The sequence below is a fragment of the Molothrus aeneus genome, chromosome 5, assembly GCF_037042795.1.
Source record: "Molothrus aeneus isolate 106 chromosome 5, BPBGC_Maene_1.0, whole genome shotgun sequence".
NCBI classification, from domain to species: Eukaryota; Metazoa; Chordata; class Aves; order Passeriformes; family Icteridae; genus Molothrus; species Molothrus aeneus.
In genome coordinates this window covers 31,800,501-31,812,656 of record NC_089650.1, presented here as the reverse complement: position 1 = coordinate 31,812,656, position 12,156 = coordinate 31,800,501, and the positions used below count along the sequence as shown (strand labels likewise).

The 12,156-nt window shown below is 39.2% G+C and overlaps 1 protein-coding gene across 1 annotated transcript in view; it reads left to right on the top strand.

Annotated features, from left to right (window-relative positions):
- Positions 1-4,486, top strand: part of NAV3 (neuron navigator 3) — a 381,620-nt gene extending 377,134 nt beyond the window's left edge. The window contains exon 37 of the mRNA XM_066549922.1: positions 1,801-4,486. Within this exon, the coding sequence (XP_066406019.1) occupies positions 1,801-1,920 (120 nt within the window). The 3' untranslated portion in view covers positions 1,921-4,486. The remainder of the gene's footprint in view (positions 1-1,800) is intronic.
- The last annotated feature ends 7,670 nt before the right edge of the window (positions 4,487-12,156 follow it).

Sequence of the window (12,156 nt, the reverse complement as noted above, 5' to 3'; positions counted from 1 at the left end):
TCATGAAAACATCTTTATTCATCAGGCAATTTTGCATCTACATTATACAAATGAAGGACTGCAATATTCACATTATCTAACTTACCTATCATAGAGAATTTAGTGAAAATAGAAATTATCCATCCTCCCATTTCTCATAATATTTCAAGTCAACTGATGATTGTGTAATAGTCTTAATGCAGAAGGAATGCAAGTGTGGCAGCATTAAATGATAAGAAGTTGATTTCCCTCAATGCCAAGTATTGTTTTATTTAAATATGATCGCAGACATTCAGGTTTACCATTGCCTCCTCTGATCATGGACTATTAAAATGCATATGTTGAGCTGCTATTCTTTTGTAGTGCTTTCTCTGTGGACTGCCTTTATCACAATTCAAAATACCATTTTAGAGAATTCTATATTTCTAGAATAGGCAGCCCTTGGAAAAGGGAATTTCTCAGAGAAAAATGCACTGAACTCTTAACTGTGTTAAGAAAATGGTTCCTCAGACTCAGTGTTTCATGTTCAAAAACAGACAGTGTCCTGAAGAAGTGTAGAAAATCATCTTATTTGAACTTATCTTCCATTCCATAAGCTTCCAGGTGATATTTTGACCATATGATTTGAGCTTCCAGTGAGTGTGTTGGACAGGCTTCCAGCACAGCATAATCTCCAGTGTGGTGAAAACTCAGTCTATGGGCAGCCTGAGTTCAGTTTCCACTCACCCCTGCTCCCTGCACTTTGGGATCAGCATCTCTACCTGAGTAAATATCATAAGCTTGAAAGTTGTGACTGGAAGGTTTGCCCCCACCTCCAGTGGAGCTCATGGGTGGACAGACCCTGCCCTTGCGGCAACAGGACACGTCTCATGCAGGTTGTATTGAACACCCACTGCAGGTATCCTGTGTTCACAAGCATGGATACGTGTTAAAGCTTCAGCAAAACTACGCAAAAATGTTGAACACTCTTCAGTGCCAAAAAAAACTTCACCATGCAAGTTGAAAGCACAGAGATATAAGGATTTCTGAACAAATTGGAAATAGGGGCTTAAAACACAAATTGCTAGGAGTACACCTTGGGCTTTGACTTTTCTTTGCCTGCTTTTTATAACAGCAGTGAATTTGTTCCTTGAAAAACACTGAAGTACTCTTGACATTGCTTGCAGTCCTTAGCATGCTGACAGAAGTGGATGCTTTATAAATAAAATCCTGACCATTATATAGTCAAGCATCAAGCATCCAAGTAATTTTCTGGATCTTAATGCTGCTATTTGATTATTTTCAGATGGTTTTCAGGTACTATTAATACCTAAATTATGGTGGGCTCTACCCTCCTGGGTAGGAGAATCTGTTGCTGTTTTGCTCCTAAGGGCAGCCCCCCAACAGCAGATGGGGCTCATTTATGTTACTGTGATTATGTTTTCAGTTGCTTTTCCAGTGTAATGCATCTAAACCATCCAAAAATTTTCTGGAAGCTTGACTGTCTCCAAATATGGGCGCAGATGTCCAGCTGAGATATGGCTTCCTTCCTCTGCCGGTGTTGCAGCTGCAGCTGGCCTCACCCCTGAATTAAAGAGAGTTATCAGGCAGCTCCATTTGTATGCCTCTTTGGACCTTTAAACTTCTATTTAAAATCAGAAAGCAATGGAAAGAGTGCCAGTAGGAGCTGCTAACACCCTGCCCTTTCTGAAATCCTTTTGTACGGTCCCTCCTCTAGGTACCAGCACACCTCATACTGCAGGGGAGCTTAATTAAGTTTTAACACGGTCACTGCAGTTTTAAATGAGACGAGATTATGTAAACATTGCTTTCTTCTTTCAGATGAATATGCTAATGAGGCTTCAAGAGGCAGCCAACTATTCGAGCGCACAGAGCTGTGACAGTGATAGCACCAGCCACCATGATGACATTTTGGATTCATCCCTTGAATCAACTCTCTGAAAGGGAAAATCTTGCTGTGGGATGATGGTAAAATCTGTTTCCACTAGACCACTGCCAGTATTAAAGCAGCACACTGAGGTCTCTCAGTAAGAACGGTGTGTTGTAGGGAGGCAGGAGACCTAATTCTGCAAAATCAGGAAGAAAAATTGAAGTGGAAAGCTTGAATTAGTTTAATTTCAAGGCATTTCAATACCTATGGAGCCGAGTGAGACTCCATTTGTCAACTGGAAAGTGCCCTAGACCAAGGGCATCTGAGCAGATTGCACACGTGTTAGCCAAACTGGAATATTTTTTTTCCCTTATCCTCTTTCTCTCTCTCTGTCTCTCTGTGTTTCTCTGTACAAGTTTACAGCGAAACTTCTTTGGATTTTTTTTCCTTTAGTTTATCCTGAGCTGCTGCATGAACAATGCAGTCTTCTAATTATCTTCTAACCTCTGTTGTGCCACATGGTGCTGGTCACAGGACGGCAGTGGTGTTTGTGTTATACACTACTGCCCATTCCAAAAGGAGTAAAAGATGATAGTAACTCAGAAAGCACAAACAGTATTGTGCAATCACCAGAAAACATGACTGTGATATGCTGGATAAGTGCCAATTTAATTCTAACTGCCATGGTCACGGTGATGCGCTCCATAAAGTTTTTAGTACACAAGTCACAGATTTTATAAAGTTATTTTTACCACAAGGGTCTTTTTTAACCGCCTGCCCACTCCTTAACAACAGTTTTCTACCAATTACTAACCAACACTGATGAAAGGCTTTTTAGGGCTTCATTAGTTTGAGCCTTTTCAGTGAAAGAAGGAACATTTCTTATGGTGCTGTCTCACTGCCTTAAAACAGATTTCTAGAACAGTTTTACAGTTGGTTTAATTCCTAAACCATTGGTAATTTACACTGTTTTTTTCTTCATTTACTAATGAGAAAACATCAGTTAACATAGTAGCCTCATATCTGTATATCATGATTTTTTAAAGTAATGGATACGAGAAAGAACAGTTGCTATATAATATTTTTATCTTGTGAATATATTTCTCTGCCTACCCTCAGAAGTACACAAGGAACCCAAACCCACTTTCACTGCCACTTAAATGCTGACAAAATCGGCTCAAATCCATTTGGTCCCATGGAATGGAATTTATGGGAGGATAGATGTTTTGAATACTTATCCAGCAGAGCTGGATGCACTTGATGCAGCATGAGCACAAATATATGGGTTTGTTTTTTTTTTTCCTTTTTCTAGTTTCAGCATGTTGTTTTGATTGCTATAGTTGTACATGAAGAATTCAGCATAAAAGAACACTGAAGCAGTGATGTCCACTGTGGAAGAGGAAGAGTTTATACTGTAAAAGTGGGTTGGTTTTGCACAGTCTACTGGGTGGGTATTGTAAATATAGAGAAAAAGAAAAAAAAAAAAAAGAAAAAAAAGCCTTGCACAAATCAAATCAAGAGCAAACAAACAAAAATATTGTATTTTATTCTGTTGGTGTTAAGAGATGTTTCACTTGCTGAGATTTCTTGTATGTTGCAAACAAATACAGAATGCAAAACCTAAAAGCTGTTATTACCCGGTGTGTTTGTCCTGTACTTAACAGTTGTTACGACTATGCAGGAGCTATCAATGCCACAGTTAGCACGTTTCAATATCTGTATGAAACCAATACATTTTGGGGGGAAAAGTCTGAAAATGTTTGAAATTCATATGTCACGGCAGGCTACAAGCAGACTGCATCTGGACTGCTCAGAGTAACCGGAAACACTCTTTTACCACCAGAGCCATGGTTAAAATAGGTGCACGTGAGCCAGAAGGTACCCAAGGGCTCTGGCATTGTGTAGTCACATACTGTACACCTCCATGGATGTTACCTTCGGGATGTGTATCTGGTGCTATTCACTCCTCGTGGCCACCCCGTGGCCGCCTGCTGTAACTTAAAGAAATCAATGCAGTTTCCAAATGGCACTGAGCTGCATCACTGAATCTAGAGGTTCCTACACGGTGCTATTGCCCTAATAAAACTCTGAATTTATGCACGTAGGATTCAGTCTGACCAACATCGTGCCCCCCAAACCTGGATCCGTTTCTGATGCAAAATGTCAGTTCATACACCTTGACTGACTCAAAGAACTAAAGCAAAGCTGCTCTTTCTTGTACCTGTGCTCTGAGCAAACCTGCAAATCTTTTCCTGCCACATTTAGCTCACAAACACACAATATTACATATACAAAACTTCCTGCAATACATCTCAGTGAGTCCACCTAGTTTACAACTCAGAAATTGTTTGTGAAACATTTGTCTGTACACATTTTATATTTTGTACATTTTTGATGTAACATATCTTGTAAATAGACAGAAACAGTGAAATAAATCATCTGAAAATTTTTGTAGTCTTTGTAAAACCCTAATAATAAGTATTTGGTGTCATCGGACTTAACTGGATGATGTATTTTCTATTGGTTTGTTGTTCCTCTAGCTTGTAAACCAGCTTGCATATATTTTTTTTGCAGGTGTGCACACTGTATCTGTCTAAATTATTACTTTGCCATTAAAGTGGAATTATTTATTGAAAACACAGTCTGATGTTTTTGCAGTCAGGACTACTTAACAGATATTCTTTCAAATGTATGAATATGAAAACAAAATGATATACTGAAGGATGTGATTTTTCTGTATTCAGCACAACTAATCTCTGTAGAGACAAAATTAAGTACTGTTTCTAGTTCCAGTGATTCAGCAGGATTTTTGAATGGCTGTTTCCTTGGTGGGAACAGGTTATGCCATTCAGAAAAAAACTTCACAATCTCCCCATTCTCAGGATTATTTTAAAATACAGGCCTATTTATTTTAGTGACAAAAAATCTATCCAAAACCAGTGAAGTATAATGCCTTATTTTGAAACTCAAAGATCTAAGGACTACTTCCTCAGCAGGTATACATCAATATTATTTGATAGAATTCAAACAAAGAAAGTATAATTGTCTTAGTTACCTAATCATAGACTTTGAGGTTGGAAGAGATCATTATGCTCCTACAAGTTGCAGCACCTCAGCTGTAAGTCTCAGCAGCTGGTCTGTAATTTCTCCTGGAAGTGCAATATCCCAGGAAAGACCTTTAGACATATTGGTACAGAGTAGAAGATTCATCACCTCATTAAAGATATGGGTAATTATTCACTGGGTGATTTGGGTTTTTTAAGGGTTTTTTTAAGATTTGCTGTTAAATCTTACATAACACTTTTTCAAGAGAATAATATCCCATACTGTCCTTTTTTATGCCCTTTCTTCTTATACTAAAAAGAAAGTCACAATCAAAAACACCTTTTACAATAGTATTCTTTGCTTGTGTTTTAGATAAGACAGGCAGCTTGCTCATTCCTAGCTTTTCACAATAAGCCATGCCTTTCAGGCCTTAGTATGTTTATTGCAGGACTTTATGTGGTTTATCAGAGAGTCCATTCTGAAATGTGGGTATGAGAGTTGCACACAGCATTCCTGTCATGGTTTTACATTTGCTATAAACAGAGCTAATATCACCTTCTTACTCCCACTTCATATTTTCCCTGCTTAGGCTTCAGGGCTGACATTCACTCTCTAATTGCATCATCCCACTGCAAACTCATGTTCAGTTAATTATCTACCAAGACCCTGACTTCTTTTCATGTTCTATCACTTTGAAATACTTAGTCCAATCCTGTCAATATAAACTGTGCTCTTTCTTCCTTAGATATATGAGTGCAAATTTATCTGTATTAAAACAGGATATTAAAATCAGCCCACCCTACTAAATGATTAATTCTCTACAGTTATCATCTATCTAATTAACAGCTTTGGCAGCTTCCATATTTTCCAAAACCTGCATTGTCATTTTACTGTGTTTTTCAGTTTGTACATAAAGGTAATAAGATATGTTTTGTCAAGAGCAGAGCCCTGTTCAATCCTGATAGGACCTTTCATGAAGCTTTCCTGTTTACAGCTACATTGTTTACAGCTCCTCCTGCCATGGGTATATTTGTACTTCACTTAATATGGGTATAAGCATACAAAGTCACGTGTATATAATATTATGGGAAATACATGGGGAATTACATGGCTTCTCCATCAGTGTAGGTCTCCAAGGATAGATTAGATTTCTTTCTGCTGAAAATTACTTATGTAGAGATTATCTTCCACAGAAAAAGGACTAGACTAGGGTGATCTCAGTGTGCCTTTCCTATAATTCAGTGCTGCAGTCTTTGCACGTTGTCCAGCTGCCATTACTTAAGGGAAAATGTATGAAATTTAATTGTTAATTTAATTGTTTCAGGTCTCCTGTCTCAGCATATCTGCCTATTAACCTTCATCTGGAGACCCGCTTGGTGAATGCCAGGTTCCCATGACAGGAATGGGATAATGCAGCCTCAGAAAGAAGTGTTTTTAGCAAAGTACTTGAGACATTGCTCTTGCTTAGAAGAGCTCATTTTTTATGCTATCATTAACTAACTACAGTGTTTCTCAGCACATGCTTTTTCTTGATAACTGAATAATATCACACAAATTAAATGCTACCACTAAGTTTGGCAAGGCAAGAGCTCCAGATGCACTGTCATGGGAGAAATGTAATTCTGGTAATAATACTAGTAGCAGAAACTAGAATCTGTCATGAAAGATAAATTAACTAATGCCAAGGCCATGTGACCTTGCCTTCATACACTAAACTGCATTTACTATTCTTTCTTCAATTGCAACCTTAAACAAATGCTGATAAATAGCAATGAGAGAGCACACTGAATAATCATGTTATAAATAAAAAATTTCATAAGTGAAATTATGTTTCACCTTTGTTAGTGCATTCACTTGTTTTTCCAACAGTTTTTGTTAAATTAGATTATACAATTTAGGAAACTTATATGCATCTTGAAAATTAGATGCCATACCTGGAAGAAAAGACACCTGGTAACAAAATAAAGCATTTATGTGGTGACACATAACAAGCACTAATAATTTTATCCTGCCATATATGGATGGCTCTGACAGAACAAAGGAGCAGACAAAATATGTGTTACCTGTACAATGAAAGCCCAAGGACTTAGTGAATGAAAAAGTAATTTAAATTAGTTCATTGTATTTTAGCACTGAAAATTCAATACACCTTAGATACGTTGTGCTGTGGCACACACAGTCTGAAAACTGAGTCTTCAGTGCAGGTAAGCTTTTCCACTCATGCAGGCCACATGCCAGAAAGACATATGGCTTCTGTACAGCAGTTCCTGAGCTACCAGACATAGTTTGTTGGCAGAATGAATAATTTAGCTCCATCATTAACACACTTTTCATGTAACTGCCATGATCTTTAGTGTACTCTGTCCCTGTTTTGATCCCTGTCCCTGGATCAAGCTAGTGGCACTGTTTTGAACTAATGGTGCTGACTCTTGATTGTGGCTGTGCAAAGTCACACTGGAGACAGAATTTTCATCTTAACTAACATTACAATGTAAATGTATTTTTCATCAAGAGGAAATAAGAAACATAAAAGCTATATAAGAAAACCTTTTTTTCTCATTAGTAATTACTCATTACTACTTAATGTCTTTGTATTACTGCTTTTGTAGAGTCAGTGTGTCTCAAATACTTTATAAGTAATTTTCTTGTAAAAACAAATTACGTTTCCAAGTATAAAATTATACTGCTTGTTTGAGAGCTGGTTATTATCTTGTATCAATCTACCAGCTTGTTTAACAAACTACATCCACACACAGTAAATTTCATCTCTAGCTTAAGGGTCTCTGGGGTTAAATAACATGCTTAGTCTTGCTATGTATTCTGTGTAAGTCATGTTCTTTAATTTCTGTTCTGAATATAGGGTTAAGCATGTGAAGTGCTTCCCTAATTTCAACTTCAGTGCCTGCAATTTATTCCTCCATAAACCGTCATCTTCAGAGAATAAGATGGTCAGCCAACTTCAAGATTCAGCTGAACATTGTAGCAACTGTGCAGAGTATTACAATCAAGAATTATAATGTAATTGCATGCTTAGGCACACTATTCAGTGGTTTGCCATTTTGCCAATTGAAGTGTTGAATAAAACCTGCAGACCATGATGGTAATCAGAATGGAGGGAGGCCTCCTCTTTTTCTGGAGTGGAGCAGCTGCTGGCAATAAAGCCTAACTGCCTATTTTTAGCTACAAGACAACAGAGAGGTTACTCCACCTAGGGAAAGACAGACAAGCTATAGCATGATGTTACAGGGCATGCTGGAAGAAGTGGTTCGTATGGAAAATATCGCTATCATTCAGCTGTTACCAGTCCTTGATAAGTCAGGTAACTTTCTTAACTAATCATAACATTTTCTTACCAGGTGTCAAAGACATTGGTGAGGGTGGGGTCTGAACTAAGCAGAACTCCTTAGAATGTAAAATGTAAGACTGAAATTCAGCATGAACTTTAGAACAAATATTAAGGGCTGTTATATTGAAGCAATCTGCCTAATTCTTGGGGACATAGTATGATGCACAGAAATTTCACCTATATCTGTATAATCCTCCATATTTGCTCAGTTATGCTGAGTCCTGTTCTTGTCCTTCCTCTGAGGGAGCAGGTTAAAGAGAAAAGGAGTTCTGGTTCATTTGCCTATTTATGTCTATGAATTCTGACCCCTCAGTGTTATTAGCAGACCTGCTAGTTGAACATTAGACCACAGCTGGTCAGGAGGTTTCCAACTAACAAGGCTGTCCTTTGAAGCCAAAATGGTGCACCAAAGAATGTCAGAGTAAATAGACTCTGGATGTACCACAAGCAGAGAATATTTTGTCCTTGTTTCCTGCCAGTTCCCCAGGCAGATGCTTCAGAAGGGAAATGCAGAGATCTGCAGCTCTGGTGAAGTTTTGTTCAGGATCCAGAGCATGAAGGTTCTTGCCACAGAGACAAAGATGCCTATTGCAGGAATTCAGGCTCTCACTCTCCTGGAAGCTCCAACAGCCCAAGTGGATAGGGTATCCTGGCATCCCTCACTATGAATACCCACACTACCCTCAGCTCCCATGGAGGAACATGTCCTAAAGTTGATGATGGGGTAAAAATTGCTAAGATGTGTGGCAGGAGGAGGGGACAAAGCAGACATTGCTCTGATCTGTTCCAGATAATATGAGCAAAACCACCTATTCCTTCTAGAATGAAAGTATGGAGAATTTCTTCCCAGTGGTATTTTTTAGATAAGCTTTTACTGAAATTATTTCCAGCACATTCACATCGAGGATGTTACTGCAAAGGTTATTTCTATATGGATCCAGCTTTTTGTTAATACAGAGTCATTAACAGTCTGTTTAGACTGCACTGGCGATGGTAGCTTTGTTGAGGCAGACTTTGCAACTTGCTCTGAGGACTGCCATTTCCAAAGAAAGGAAGGCATTTTGTCAGAGAACTCCAAGCATTGAGGTTTTAGCCTTTTTTTTTTCTGCTTGGATCCTTTCATAGATAAGAAAACACTTCCTGTCACTGTCACAGGTTCTTTCACTCCTTCAGCATTTTGTTCACTCCCCTCTCTGCCCTTATGCCATTTAGCACATCCCTTCTTCTTCTTTTGCCTTTCTTGTACGTTCTCTGCTGTTCCCGTTGACACTCAGTTTAGCTCCCCTGCTCTGCCTGACACATTTCACTCGTCCATCCCCTCACTCCCCAGAAGGCTGCTGGCTGCTCAGAGTGTGCAAGGACAGCATCATGTCCTTTTCTGGCTCTGAATGCTGAGCATATGCTGTCACAGCTGAGCAGTGTGGCAATCACAATCCAGCCAGCAACATCCGCTCCTGGACCCTGCCTGAGTGCTGACTCCTGTGCCAGTGCCATGGCAAGACCCACTGCAGCAGCAGGAGAGGTCAGCAGCCTCTGGGAAGCCCTGTGCCTTACCCATGGTAATAAGTTTGCAGTGAAAAAGCTGAATGACTTGCAAGGTCGTGGCCCCTCAGTACTCCTGTCCATTTCTCTATACCCCCATCTCTGCTGACTCAGGAATATTAAGTTAAAAAGCAACCTTTTACTGCTTTTAGTACTCTGCCAAAATGAAATAGCTCGTATTTTGTAGCCTAGAGGAAGACTGTGGGATGTAAGATGGGAGACACACAGTTATCTAGGATAGAGGACAGTGGGAGCAGAGGCTCCAAAGTTATTCTTCTGTTCTCAAAATGACTCTTTTCAAAGGAGTTTTATTCTCTTTCTTTATGGTTGGCTAAAGGAAAAAAAGAATATCAGCACTACTACATCTGTGATCAAGAAAGGTGAATCTTTATTGTAAAAAATGGTAGAATTTTTCAATTTCAGAAATTACAAGCAGAAATATCTCATCTTGAAAGTGAAGCAAAGTCTCCTTGGTAATTTGAAAGAAAATTAGAAATAGTCATGTTACTACAGTGATATTTGTTAAGTAGTCATTAGCTCTGGGCAAACAGAAAATATTTTTCCATGGTTGTCACAGGAGTTATAATGATCAGGTAATATTATTTAATACTTTCTTAGTGATTTTGCAGCCCCATGCTGAAGTACTTTACAAAGATTGGCATGAGTCCTTACTGTTAAGGACTGAATGGGAAAGAAATCTCATTAACAGCAGCAGGGTGCAGATGGCAACATAGCTTCATGCAAGGACTGTGTGTCAAGGTGCTGCTAATGAAGAAAGCTCTGGGACTGACTGGCATTCCTACTGTTATCACCCCTTATTTCAGAGGGTATTGTATATAATATGCAGCTTTTGAACATTTTTTGGATTTTATTGTGTAAGATACTGCTTTCAATATATGAAAAAGAAGATTCTGGGAAAGCCTTTTAGACCCACATAGTTGTCCCTCTGAGCAACTAAACTAATGTTTAGTATGAAACGTTTTGGTGCCTGTGAGAACATATTCAATCCCACATATGGAGAAGGAGAAGGGGAAAATTAATCATTGGATTTGGGGATTTTATAAATGGGAATTTCACAGGGCTTACTTAGTGAAGGGGACTGAATTCTATTTTCAGTAGTTGCTCAGGATTACCTGAGAAGACTTCATATTATCCCTTGATGGTTTTTAAATTTATGGTAGTTTTTGACAGTTTTCTTCAAAATTTCTATGCTCAGGGTTAAATGAGAGAAGGTAAGCATTTCTGCTTAGAATCACAGCAGCATTCGTGTCTCTAAATTCAAAATTTCAGGTGTACCAGTTAGCTGGACTTGGAGACCTCCATGGCCCAGTAGAGCAGGGATTTTCTGTGTGCCTTTGGGAAGCAGAGAAGATTAATCACAGCCTGTACTGTGATCTAATATTAGATCAGCAAATGAGATTTCCAGGCAACTGCTAGACATGTGGGTTTGGATCCCATATTTTCAGTTTGATAACTGTAATCTTAGATATAACTCATTTACAGACTAGTCTAGTCCAGCCAAAAGACCCCATTTCATTAGGACATGGTTAGGCAGACATTCTGGCAGCAGCTTCTGTAACTCCATTAAACATGCTCCACCTAGCTTTTCTCAGGAGATGGCAGCAGTAGCATTCCTGAATTGGCTGCAACCATTAACTTTGAGTGCCATGAGATGTAAAGCAGTAGTTAGGTGGGAAAAAACCTCTTGCCCCTGAAAAATCCTCTCTGCAGCCATGTGGAGCATTATGCTTAGAAACACAGACCAGTGGGTGTTATGTGCAATGAGAGTGATGGCTGAAGGGGTACAGAAATATAAGAGTTAGCTGGGCCTTACCTGAATATTTCATATGTAGCCCAAAACAAGTCTTTCACTTTTTGAGCCATCCAAAGAAGGCACTTGAAGCAATGCTGTGGCAGAGCAGCACCATTGCACTGCTCCCAGCTTGCTTACAAAGGTCCCCTCTGTCGACACAGCAGAAGGCTGGGAAGGAGGATGAGTGAACTGAATGCTTGTACCTGCTGGTGAGCAGGATTTCTCTTTGCCATGGGAGATGAAGATGAGGCAAGGGAGAAAAGAGAAGATAGGCATGACATGACAGAAGCAGGCAAGAAGCAGAGAAGGCTATTTTATATTTTAATCCATATGGGGCTTTTTCTGATGCTGTACTGAGAGCACCTGAGCACTTAAATACCATGACAAACAACTTTCATGTCTTGTTTGTGCTATAATCCTTCCCCCAGCGGGAGGAGCAGGGGCAGAACATTTTGTTTTCTGAAGACATTTTCATTTGCTTTTCTTTAAATCCACATGCTTCTGTGAGACCAGGGTGGTCAGAGGTGGGTCTCTGGCAGTAGTAGGTGAGGAACTCGCTTT